Here is a 12560-nt window from a genome sequence, read left to right as displayed (position 1 = left end):
CTTAAACTTAAACTTAAACTTAAACTTAAACTTAAACTTAAACTTAAACTTAAACTTAAACTTAAACTTAAACTTAAACTTAAACTTAAACTTAAACTTAAACTTAAACTTAAACTTAAACTTAAACTTAAACTTAAACTTAAACTTAAACTTAAACTTAAACTTAAACTTAAACTTAAACTTAAACTTAAACTTAAACTTAAACTTAAACTTAAACTTAAACTTAAACTTAAACTTAAACTTAAACTTAAACTTAAACTTAAACTTAAACTTAAACTTAAACTTAAACTTAAACTTAAACTTAAACTTAAACTTAAACTTAAACTTAAACTTAAACTTAAACTTAAACTTAAACTTAAACTTAAACTTAAACTTAAACTTAAACTTAAACTTAAACTTAAACTTAAACTTAAACTTAAACTTAAACTTAAACTTAAACTTAAACTTAAACTTAAACTTAAACTTAAACTTAAACTTAAACTTAAACTTAAACTTAAACTTAAACTTAAACTTAAACTTAAACTTAAACTTAAACTTAAACTTAAACTTAAACTTAAACTTAAACTTAAACTTAAACTTAAACTTAAACTTAAACTTAAACTTAAACTTAAACTTAAACTTAAACTTAAACTTAAACTTAAACTTAAACTTAAACTTAAACTTAAACTTAAACTTAAACTTAAACTTAAACTTAAACTTAAACTTAAACTTAAACTTAAACTTAAACTTAAACTTAAACTTAAACTTAAACTTAAACTTAAACTTAAACTTAAACTTAAACTTAAACTTAAACTTAAACTTAAACTTAAACTTAAACTTAAACTTAAACTTAAACTTAAACTTAAACTTAAACTTAAACTTAAACTTAAACTTAAACTTAAACTTAAACTTAAACTTAAACTTAAACTTAAACTTAAACTTAAACTTTAACTTAAACTTAAACTTAAACTTAAACTTAAACTTAAACTTAAACTTAAACTTAAAGGTGAAAAATCTTATCTGCTCCAAAAATCGCGCTAATCCAAAAAATAACTCCTTGGAGTAACGATGGGAGTCATTGCACCGATTCTGATTTTGTTAATGTAATTGATTGTCTTAATACGGTCAATGCATTCACTTCAGAAAAATGTGCAACGTTAACTCTTTGGTCAATTATAGAGACTAGACGTCAGTTATTTATGTGATTTTAGCAATTTGGTGCCACAAACAGCAAAGAGGGTAAGAAAAAGCCTCATTTCGATGAAAGTCTTGTATCGAGAGAGTGCTTTCTATTGTTCGTCTAAATGTCAAAGCCAATTAATCAGTATCTTTAGAAGAGTTCTGAGCTAATATTGAAAGAGTGAAAGTGAGGGAAGAGTGAAAAAGTGGAAGGCGCCACCCTTTGAAAAGTATGGTATACCTCAAGGAAGTCAATTAGGGCCCTTACTATTTCTATTTGATCGTGATTCGAGTCGAGTAGAATCAAATATATTTCGAGATTTCTAATCTTAAAATAAAACACCCTGTTTGATGCGTAACGTATTGTATTAAGTTCAAGCAAGCAATTGAATTAAACCGCAGTGCCCAACCATGCCCACAAAATAGTGTTTCACTCTTGGCTATACTCGTCCACAACAAAAAAAAAACTATATATATATATAGATTTATATATATTTCTATACTTTTTGTTTTTAGCTTCCCTTTGTACCACTGTAGTGTGCAATGTGAATGCATTATTGTGGTACAACCCCAATAGAGGGAAAAGTGCCTTATAGTACGACTTGTCGGGCTATAGAGTAGGGGATGATGATGCGGATGATGGATGCCTTGCACAATTTATTGGGGTAGAAGAATTCATTCATCATCTTTATATTTTTCTATTTATGAATAAGTTTGTTGTTGCGTTTTTATGTTAGCCCAGTTAGTTGAAGTGGCTTCGCCACTTTTCCTTCTTGTATTCATATCTTTTCAACTGGCACGATGATGGTTATGTCTACAAGTCGTCAGAAAGAGGCGACTTTTTTATGATCTCCAAAACTATTATGAACCCCATTCACCCCATTTTGTCGTAGTGAAGTGCGATGAACAATGTCCTGCCAGGAGTACAGTAAGTCTACCACATATCCTGGAGATTTCATACAAGGGAAGAAAAGAACAATGATTTATATGAATTTTGGCTTGGTCTTCTACTTTGTGTATTAATGGGGGGTTTCGGGTAGGTTTGATGATTTGGAACTGTTTGGGTTGCTGATGATGGGTTCGACGATCTGAATTCATTCATTCTAAAGAACAAAACATTCCAAAAATATGTACATGGCTATGGGAATATAAGTTTCTTTCAGTTTCAGTTCTGTTTATTTTTAGGGCCAAATATGGGGACAATTATTTATTAGAGTCGGGTCTTATGGGATTTGTCTACCTCTGCCTCTCTGCATTGCTGGCAAAAGACTTTAACTTTCCTTCCAAAGCGATTTCTTTGTGCCAAATAGGTTGTTCTTGTTTTTTGCTTTTTGTATTTTGTATCGTCGTTTTTTTAAGAACGTATTTAGGTTTTTGTGTATGAAATAAAGTTTTGTAGGTTAATATGTTGTGTACCCTATTTTTTCTGGTTTTGTTATTTTTCGGTTTTGTTTTCCTGAATTTGATCCTATTAGTGCTAAGTACAAATTTACTTATATACGGATTGACAAGCACATTTAGTAAATTACCTTTAGTACATTACTTTGGAAAGGGTGTTTATATGGAGGAAGGGTACGTTACCATAGAAAAGTATGCCACTAGTGGAGTGGCATGAGCTTTGTAAGAACTAGAATTAGGTATGCTTTAGATTTTATAATGAGAATTATGGGTTTTCCTTGGCTTTTGAGGAAAGTAGCGTGAACTGTAAAGCTTTTAAAAATTAAAGAAATATGTTAATTTAGCTAAGGATTACTTTAAATACCTTTATTTAGTTAAAATTTAGAGCTCAGTTTGATAAAATGTAAACCTTTTGCTTTAAGTTCTTTAGTAGGGATTATTTGTTGTTTTTTTAGGTTTTATTAATCACTGATGTCAAATTGGTGGCAAAATAATAGCTGTGTTCAAGCACCTGCACAGTCGATGTCATTATTCGTTTTTAATTTTAAATTATTTAATAAGCCATACATTGGAGTTATCTTTGATTGGAGGGCAATCTCTCGTTATTAAAATTGAAAGAAAGAAAGAAGAAATATTATTTGAATTCTTCTTTCACCATCTGACATTTGACGTTTATGCTTCTTTTTTTTTTGATAGGTGCGTAACAATTTAATAAATATGAGATAACCTTAATCTGTAATCTATGTTAAATTTCCTCTTAGCGCAATTTGAATTCTATACGATCAATAATTTACTTGCGAAATCTCCGTTTACGTTTAACAAAATACTATCCTAACAGAAACGAGGGCTATTATGAAGTGACAATACCTAGATATAGTTTGGAAGAATTTCGATCTCATTTCCGAATGAGCAGAAGTTGCTTTGCCGTAAGATTTTGAGTTGGTTTGTTCACAGTAGATAAAGTTTTAGCTTAATGGTGGGACCGTCGCAAGAACTTTTGTTGCATGATATATCCGTTTGGTTATCCAACGCTTCTTTAAAAACCATTCGAGGGGCACCATCAACTAGAATAGCCAATAAAATGTGAGCAAACTAGTCTTGATATCAATAATGAATTGCATATTAACGATTTCAAATAATTAGGATCTCTTGCACAAATCGTAACAAAATAAAAGAACTTTTAACTTGAAGAAAAAACTGTTGTTTTTTTGTTTGGATCTTGAGTAATCAAGAAAGTTTCTTATCAGCTGGATACAGATTCAATTTAGCAAAGAGTTCTGCTCATTTTGAATTCAGCGAAATTCTCCAAGTGGTTTGTTCATTGTTTGGAGAGTATATTAAATGGCCAACTGTTCAACATTACAACAATATTTCTGAAGCAAAATCCCATCATCAATATCACTTAATCAAATTATTAAGTCTGAAGATATTCTTTTCCAAAATAGGCATTCTGAGAAAAATCTGGAGGCTATATTCCAGGAGTTGTGGGTGCAATTGACAGTTTCCATATCCAAATAAAACAACCTTTACAAAACCCTATTGATTAATATAACCGAAAAAACACTCACTTCAATACAAAAAAAAATCATAATTACATTATAAAATTCGGAGGCAAATAGCTTCTTCATCGTCTATTATGTACAGAACATCCTCAAATACAACTTTAATCAACATTTTGTATTTTTTGTTTACCAACAAATACAAAAGGCTGAAATCAATGTTCGAGTTTCATGAAATTTAACCAGGTGTCGAATCAGCTGTTCTGTCGGATACCTATATACTCCAGAAATTCTTGGATACCTTCGGATTCCTTTTTGACATCTCAGCAGTTTTTGATCAGATGTTATTTTACACGTAAAACACTAACAAAAAGGTATCCGGATCTGTCTGAGATTGAACGCAGCCATTTTGTTTATAAACTGTCCAATTAGTTCTCTGCTACTTTTTGATGGTTGTTGTTTATGGTTTGACAGCTGAGTATGTCAAACTATGTTGACATTTCTGTTCGTTAAGGTAAGGCAATTCGTTTTACTGTTCGATAAGTTTATTTGAAGCATTGCTTATAGTGATGAAATGGTTAAATGGCTTCGTCAACAAGCAACATTAATTTCTAAAGAGCAACACAGTATAGGTCCTTATTTTTTCAAAATGAGAAAGAAGCTGTCTGCCGTTCCTACTTGACAGCCATGCTATTTGTATTAAAATAAATCCGCTGAACAAGTGTGAAATTTTGTTTTAACAAGTCGGTAAAAATTGCCTTTTAGTGATAACTTTATTTCTAGAAGTGTTCCCTTAACTATCCCCCTCGTTCATAAGATTTAAAGTCCCTAGGTTACATTTTTTGGATGTTTTTAAGGCAGTATTTTAGCCGACAATCCTGAAACTCTTAAAGATTTGACAGACAATGTTCAAGATTGCTTTGACACCATAAGACCAGAACTACTCAAAAAAAGCAATGAAACATTGGCCTGATCCAATAGAACCTGTAACCTTAAGCCTTGGTAAAGCTATAACAAAAATTTCCTATAAAAACATTATTTATTTAGAATAATCATTTTTTGACAACGTTATTAACATTGATTTCTATTCAATCAATGTGGCAAAATACTAAATTGCAAATATACATTTTTCGATATATTTACTCATCCTTATTCCAAAACCAAAGCCATTTTCATCTGTCAGTTTGACTTCTGCAAAAATTGAAATATTTTGATCTGTCAGTTTGGATGTTGCGAAAATTGTCTTAAATTCTCTTCCAAACATAAAAAAAAAATTGAAAAAACTTTTTTAAATGGTGTTCTATTGTCCACTAAAAAAATCAATTTATTTGTTGAAATTTACATCGAAAATGAAACTTTCTTCAAAATATCTTGAAAATTGGGCAGTAACTATAGTAATAAAATCAATTGACATTCAAAATAATCATAAGAGCATAAATTTAAAATTTTCTACTAATATGACAATTTGACAGCTGAAAACTGTCACAGAACACTTTTACTCATTTGTGGCGAAATCTTAATAGATTTCTGTATTTGCTTTTGTCAATTAAACAAATAAAAATAAATAAATGTGGAAATTGATTTGACCGAACATAATTGTAAGTTAAATTAAAATTATTAAAAATTGGGTTACAAACGTCAAAAATATCATCAATTTTGATTACATAAACACAAAATTGTTCAATTTTTGTAGGGTTTCCAATACTTATAGAGTTTTCAATGGATAAATTCAGATTTCCCTCAAAATTTAATTTTTTTCGTCGCGCATGGAACATGATTAAAATGTTTTTTTTTGTCAGTGTATTAGTGAAACTTCGTGTATGTATCACCGAGTGCGAAAAAGCTGTCAAGTCCAGCTTAATATTTTTAAAAAAATTGTATTAGTATTGGCTGAAAGAGAAGTAAATCTACCGACAAATCCAGGTCTGCAGATTTGATCTTAAATCAAAAATAAATCAATTTATTTTGCCGGATCTAGATCGAAAAAAATTGATTTATTTTAGTCATAGAAAACCCCAAAAATGTTACTAATTTTGATGATTTTGGAAAGCATTACAAATAGAAAATCAGTGTATGTGAAGTTTTGATAGGTTAAAATTGTAAATGGAATAAAATAGCTTGCCTCTCTTCAAGTTCTTATTTGAAAAAAAAACCCAAAGTTATAGTTGATAGACTATAGTTGCTGGACCAATAAGCTATAACTTCGGCCTTATGACGGGAACTATTGGCAAAAAAGCATTATATAACTTTATTCTTAGTAAACAAAAAACGGTTCCAAAGGTTATAGGTCATGTAAATAGCATATGCAGTCTTGAACTCTGTGTCAATATTTTATTAGGACTGCCATTCGTATAGTACAAATCTTATGGAGTATCTGATACGTCCGATTTATTTGTTGTAAGGCTTAACCGCTTATATAACTTATACTTTAACATCTAGGACTAAAGTGATTATTTTCCTTTTTACCCACAAACAAAACTTTCTGAAAAATCGAAAATTAATTAAAAGTCTATATCGATGCTTTTGATCTTCTTTTGATGATATCATCTTGATTTTAACTATCTAAACCCTTTGAGCATTCGGTCTTCTGGCACCTACAAACTATGATAAATGAAGAAAATCCTTTGTACCCACCCTTTCACCTCTTCGTCTTTGTATCGTGTATATACCAATATAAATGAATTTTTCCTAAGACATCAGAGTAATCAATTTAAAGACCTTCTACAAACAAATCAAAAACCTTTCAAATTCCTTCTTCCTTCTATAGGTTATACCCACATATCGCTTTATTTACCTACTCTCTTATATAATGGAAGCACATGTGATGCTTTTAACATTTCTTACAATATTTTTCATAATAGTAAATCTGAAGTACTCCAACTCATGTCATCAGGAGCGGATTAGAGCTCAACAGAAATAAAAGTAATGCATTTTTTTACTCAAACAATACAAAGCTCTTTGCATAGGTATACATTTAAACCCTACCTTGGTTCTGATTTAAAAAATGGAGACTCTTGAAAAGAAATCTCAGGAACAAATAAACAAGCCCAACCCACATTTTTACTATTCAACTTTTTCCCTCGCCTTATCGTGCGTCGAAAGGAACGGATAGAATCATGCTAAACCCACTTATTTATTAGTCAAGTTTAAGAATGGTATCGAGGTTATGAGCCTGACTAACCCTCTTTTTCCTTTTTTCTAGATGCACATTCGTGCAAGGAGCTCCACACACGTTCGCATAAATTTGCCTTGCAGAACTTCCAACAGGTTGTCGGAACCGAAGAATTCCTTTTGCTACCCTTCGATGAGGTAAACTTTGCTCGCATTCACATTCATATACTTGACCCACTCTTGGAGACTTTATGTGGCTCATTCTTATTCTTATTGTTATATTTTTAGGTCAGGGATTTGATATCAAACAATCAATTGAATATCTGCTCCGAGGAGAAGGTCTTTCTGGCCGTCCTCAATTGGGTGAAGCACGATTTGCCAGAGAGGCAGAAACACATAGCCGAACTTATGAGTCATGTTCGATTGCCATTAGTTGGCCGAGACTTTCTTATGACTTGTGTGGAATCGGAGACGTTGATTCGTGAAGATTCCCAATGCAAGGAGCTGCTGCTCGAGGCCATGAAGTATCACCTGTTGCCGGAGCAGAGGAGTTTAATGAGCAGCCAGAGGACGAACGAGAGACGTCCGGATGGCATGAAACCGTACGTTTTTGCGGTCGGTGGTGGCAGCCTGTTTGCCATTCACAACGAGTGTGAGGTTTACAACCCGCGGTTGAATGCCTGGACCCCGATATCTCCGATGTTGTGGAGGAGGTCACGGTCTGGAGTGACCGCGCTGCACAAACTGCTCTACGTGGTGGGAGGCTATGATGGGGTGACGGATCTTTCAACGGCTGAATTCTACAATCCCCTCATAAATAAGTGGAGCAATATAACACCCATGGGCACGAAACGGTCTTGCTTGGGCATCTGCGCCTTCGACGGACTAATCTACGCCTGCGGTGGTTATGATGGAGCCTCGTGTCTGAGCAGCGTTGAGCGTTATGATCCTCTGACGGGAGTTTGGAGCTCTTGTCCGGCCATGAGCACACGCAGGAGATATTGCCGTCTGGCAGTGTTGGACAATTGCATATATTCCCTGGGAGGTTTTGACTCTACCAATTACCAATCGAGCGTGGAGCGATTTGACCCGAGGATCGGCCGATGGACGCCAGTGCCAAATATGACCTCTCGCAGGAGTAGCTGTGGAGTGGCGGCATTCGATGGGCATTTGTATTGCGTCGGTGGCAACGATGGAACCATGTGCATGTCCAGTGGTGAACGATTGAATTTGAGGAGAAACGCATGGGAACCGATAGGAGCAATGCATTCTAGAAGGTAAGTAGAATGGCACCAAATGTCTTCGAGATTTCATATTCATTCTGTCTTTTTTTCTTTCTCAAGATCCACCCACGAAGTTGTTGATGTTGATGGCTGCCTTTATGCCTTAGGAGGAAACGATGGCTCTTCATCGCTAAACTCTGTCGAGAAATACGATATTCGACTGAATAAATGGACAATTGTCAATTCAATGGTAACGCGTCGTAGTTCTGTTGGAGCAGCTGTTCTAGATTGCTTCCATTTGGAGCGTGGTCTTGTGCAAACAACTAACTTATGACCCCTGTCATCGATTGCTGAAACATTTGCTGCTGCTGCTGCAGTTGCTGCAGTCAATAACGCATCTTCGACCAGTGGTAGTAGTAACAATAGTAATACGAATAACGGTAGCAATAATGGTAGTTTTAACTTGAGCACCTCAGCGCCCTCTGGTCCTTCGGCTGGTAAACCTTCGACAGCTTAATTCTAGATTACAAAAATCTTAAAAATGACAAACACAGTTGCAACATAGGTATTGTATGTGTTTTACTTGTGACTTTGACCTGTCTAACTACAATTCGTGTCAAGTGTCAAAATTTAAATGTCACCTGTCAAATTCATATTTTCCTGATAATGTTTTCTAGTAAACGTTAAAGTCAACACTTTGGAGAATGTCTTGTCATTTAATTTAATTGACAGATATTCGTTAAGTTCTCTTTTGCTGTCTTATTCTCGTTAGATTGGGCGAAGTTTTCAATTTTGAAATGAAATATAAGAGAATTTTCCTTCTTTTTAGATGAAGAACTATAATTCTGATGAAAGATTCAGAAAAACGACCAATCTTATCAAATTTGATGTTTGTACCTATTCTGACAGTTGTGTTGAAAATTAAAAAAAAAAAAACTTGAAATGAGTTAAAAAACGATAAAATGTTCCGAATTAAAAATCAATTGAAATCATATTCCTAGCTCATAAATCTTAATCACATTCCAAAGTTAAAAACATATGTAAGTGGATATTTTGACACGTACTAGTCTTACTATTCGTTACGTCTACTTGACAGCACTGCTTGACTTGTCAAAATTTGTATATGTTCAGTTTTATAGTAATATCAACTTACGTTTCATTATTTTCAAAAAAGGTTAAACAAAAGTTAAATTACTTTTTCCTCATAATATTTGATGCAACATTTAAGCTGACATCTGTCAAAATGTTTCGTTGTTTTCTATCGCTGCTGGGGGACTTGACGAAACTATTTCTAAGGAACTCAAAAATGTTGAACAAAATGAAACACATTTTAAAGTAGAATATAGTGATGTATCCCATGGGGAAAGTGTTTTCGAGTTTTATAAGATTTTGACTTTTATAAGGAAGAAAATAAAAACTAAGACAAATTTAAAAGTATTATCAATCACGTATTAACATTACAAAAACTTAACCATAAAAGGAGACATAACATTATAGCAGATAACATACAAATATCATCGAATTTTAAAATCATTAAAAATATTATGGCATCTTCTCGAGACAAAAAAATATCATGTGCTCGAATTTTTCATTTTTCGTTTGATCGCACTAAAAAATCCTAAATTAATTGCTACAAGAACAACCCAAAAAAAAATATAAATACTATCACTGCCAAAAATGAAGCATTTTAATCATAAAATATCAGTGGATGAAAAATAAAGTAGTTTATAAATTATTTTAAAAAACTTACATAAAAGACAATTTGCTATAAATATAAAAATATGATAGTCACTTTGTTTTTTTCATACAATTTTCCAACAAATAAAAACACTATCTACATATTTTTTGAATTTACAAAAAATGGTAAAATTTAAATATTATGGATAAAGAAATATAAATATAAAAATACAACAAATATGCATTATAAAATATAAATTTAAACAAACCAAAATATAATAAGAAACAATACATAAACGGTTTTTGTTTTATTTCAAAAGAAAAATGTTTCGAAAAATTATTATTATTATAAGTGAATTCAGATAAAATATTAAAATTGAATTAATTATATATTTCTATTTTAATTCACATTCTTTGAAATTCAAATAAAATTAAAAATTATAGTAAACACATAAATATATTAAATAAAATGTAGGTATTATATTATATATAATTTTATTTATCTAAATGAATTTTGTTTAAGTGTCTTTTTGTATTAAAAAAAAATAAGTTTTGGTGAGTCTTTTTATATTTACATAAGTTCTTTACTTAAGTAACTTAAGTACATTGTAAAGAATTTTGAAAAAAATGTGTTTCATTGAAAAGGATTTCTTTAAATAAAGTATGTATACAATTGAGTGAAATAAATGAGATGAAATTAAAATTTGTTGGAAGTTCTAATTTATTTTCATTTTTTAGCCACTATACAAATATTCAGAAAAAAGTAAGCCACACAAAAATCATCTACAGATGGATTCAGAAATCAGAACCCTTAGGAAAAATAAAAGTATGCTTTTTTTACTGCATAATGGACTACAATAGTTATTGTCTAAGGTTTGACAGCTGAGAATGTCAAACTGATTTGACATTGCGGTTCGAAAAGGTTTGACAATTCATGACGAATGTGGAAAATTACTTTGAATAAAAATGTATCTGTTCGCAAAGTTCGTAGAGTACTTTATACTGAAATTAATACATCAATTTCAACAAAACCACCAGAAACTTAATCACGAATTAATAATAGGTCAGACGGCTCAAGAGAGTTGAAAGTAAGGCAAGTTTCGAGAATCTAATTGGTCACCTGCCAAAAAATTGACTTGACTAACTTTCCAGTTAACTTTCCAATAAAGTTGAATTAATTGAAAAACAATTTTTGGCAGCTGGCCAATCAGATACAAAATACTTGCCTTACTTTTATGTCCCTTATGTCGCCTGAACATACCCAATTCCACCTATGTCAAAGTGACAGCTAATCATAATTGTATTGCATTTCACAAACTATTTAATAGCCTTGTCAACATTTGCGATCAAACAATGTATTTGACTGCAAATGTTATCTGAACCGACATTAACAGAACATTTCAAAACTGGACTCTCCACCTGCACTTTAGGTAAATATAAATAATTAAGGTAATAATTTTACTGCATTTCAAAATGAATTAGATATTAATAAAACACTGGAGATTCAGGAAAACCGAAAAGTTGTTTTTGATGGTGTACTAAATTAAATTAAAAAAATGTTCCATAACTTATGTCTTACACTTAGCGTAACCCACCATCAACAGTGAATAACATTGTACACACCATCGACGTGCAGTTCACTTGATTCTCCAATCATTCAATTTTCTACACCTTTTGATAAAAACACAATATTAAATTTAGGAAAAAACAGTGTAAGAAAAACGGTAACTAGACGCTTTGAAAAAACGCCTTGAGGATCTGCATAAAATCTTAATTTCTAAGTTGGAACTCAATCGACCAAATGGTTTCAAAAATCTCCTTTGACAGAACCAGCTTTTGTTGTAGAGAGGGAAAAATAAATGGGCAGGTCCAGGCGACATAAGAGACTTGAAAGTAAGGCAAGTTTCTAGTTCTGATTGGCCAGCTGCCAAAAAAATGACTTCAAATCAAGGCAACTTTATTGGAAAGTTCGTTAAGAAAATCTCCCTAACTATCAAGTCAAGTCAACTTATGTCAAAAAGACAGCTGATCATGTTTTTTCATTCAAGTGAAAGCTGAGCTTTACTACTCAATAATTTATTTATTTTCTGCACAATTCCATTTAATGTTTTCTGTAAAAGGGTTCCTTGTCAATTTAAAAAAAAAAATAAGTAATGTTTCTTTACAATACAAAAGACAAATCGTAATGGACTTGTAGCTTGTCTAAGGAGTGTTTTGTAGACAATAATGTGTTGGTAGTTCTTGTACTATGAACTTAAAGTAGAGGTTTGTGAAGTAATGTTCTGAAATTGAAATTCATGCCACTAGTTGCCTTGGTCAAAATTTACGTTCAAAGAATGAAGTTGACTGCAAATGAAGCCCCTTAAGATGCCTGCACCTGCCCAATGCTTAACAAATGTTTGATGTCAAATTAAATGATCGTTTGAGGGCCTTCACAAACTAGGACTTCAGTTAACTCTACAAGACAAAATAACTCACATTTTAGAGATATAAA

General features: G+C 31.9%; 1 protein-coding gene across 1 annotated transcript in view; it reads left to right on the top strand.

Annotated features, from left to right (window-relative positions):
• Positions 1-10350, top strand: part of LOC129950119 (kelch-like protein 17) — an 83310-nt gene extending 72960 nt beyond the window's left edge. The window contains exons 6-8 of the mRNA XM_056061947.1: positions 7258-7364; positions 7455-8443; positions 8510-10350. Of these exons, the coding sequence (XP_055917922.1) occupies positions 7258-7364; positions 7455-8443; positions 8510-8723 (1310 nt within the window). The 3' untranslated portion in view covers positions 8724-10350. The remainder of the gene's footprint in view (positions 1-7257; positions 7365-7454; positions 8444-8509) is intronic.
• The last annotated feature ends 2210 nt before the right edge of the window (positions 10351-12560 follow it).

Source organism: Eupeodes corollae, chromosome 3 (genome assembly GCF_945859685.1).
Source record: "Eupeodes corollae chromosome 3, idEupCoro1.1, whole genome shotgun sequence".
Taxonomy (NCBI): Eukaryota; Metazoa; Arthropoda; class Insecta; order Diptera; family Syrphidae; genus Eupeodes; species Eupeodes corollae.
Note: the sequence above shows the minus strand (reverse complement) of the source record. Positions and strands in the feature narration are given on the sequence as shown.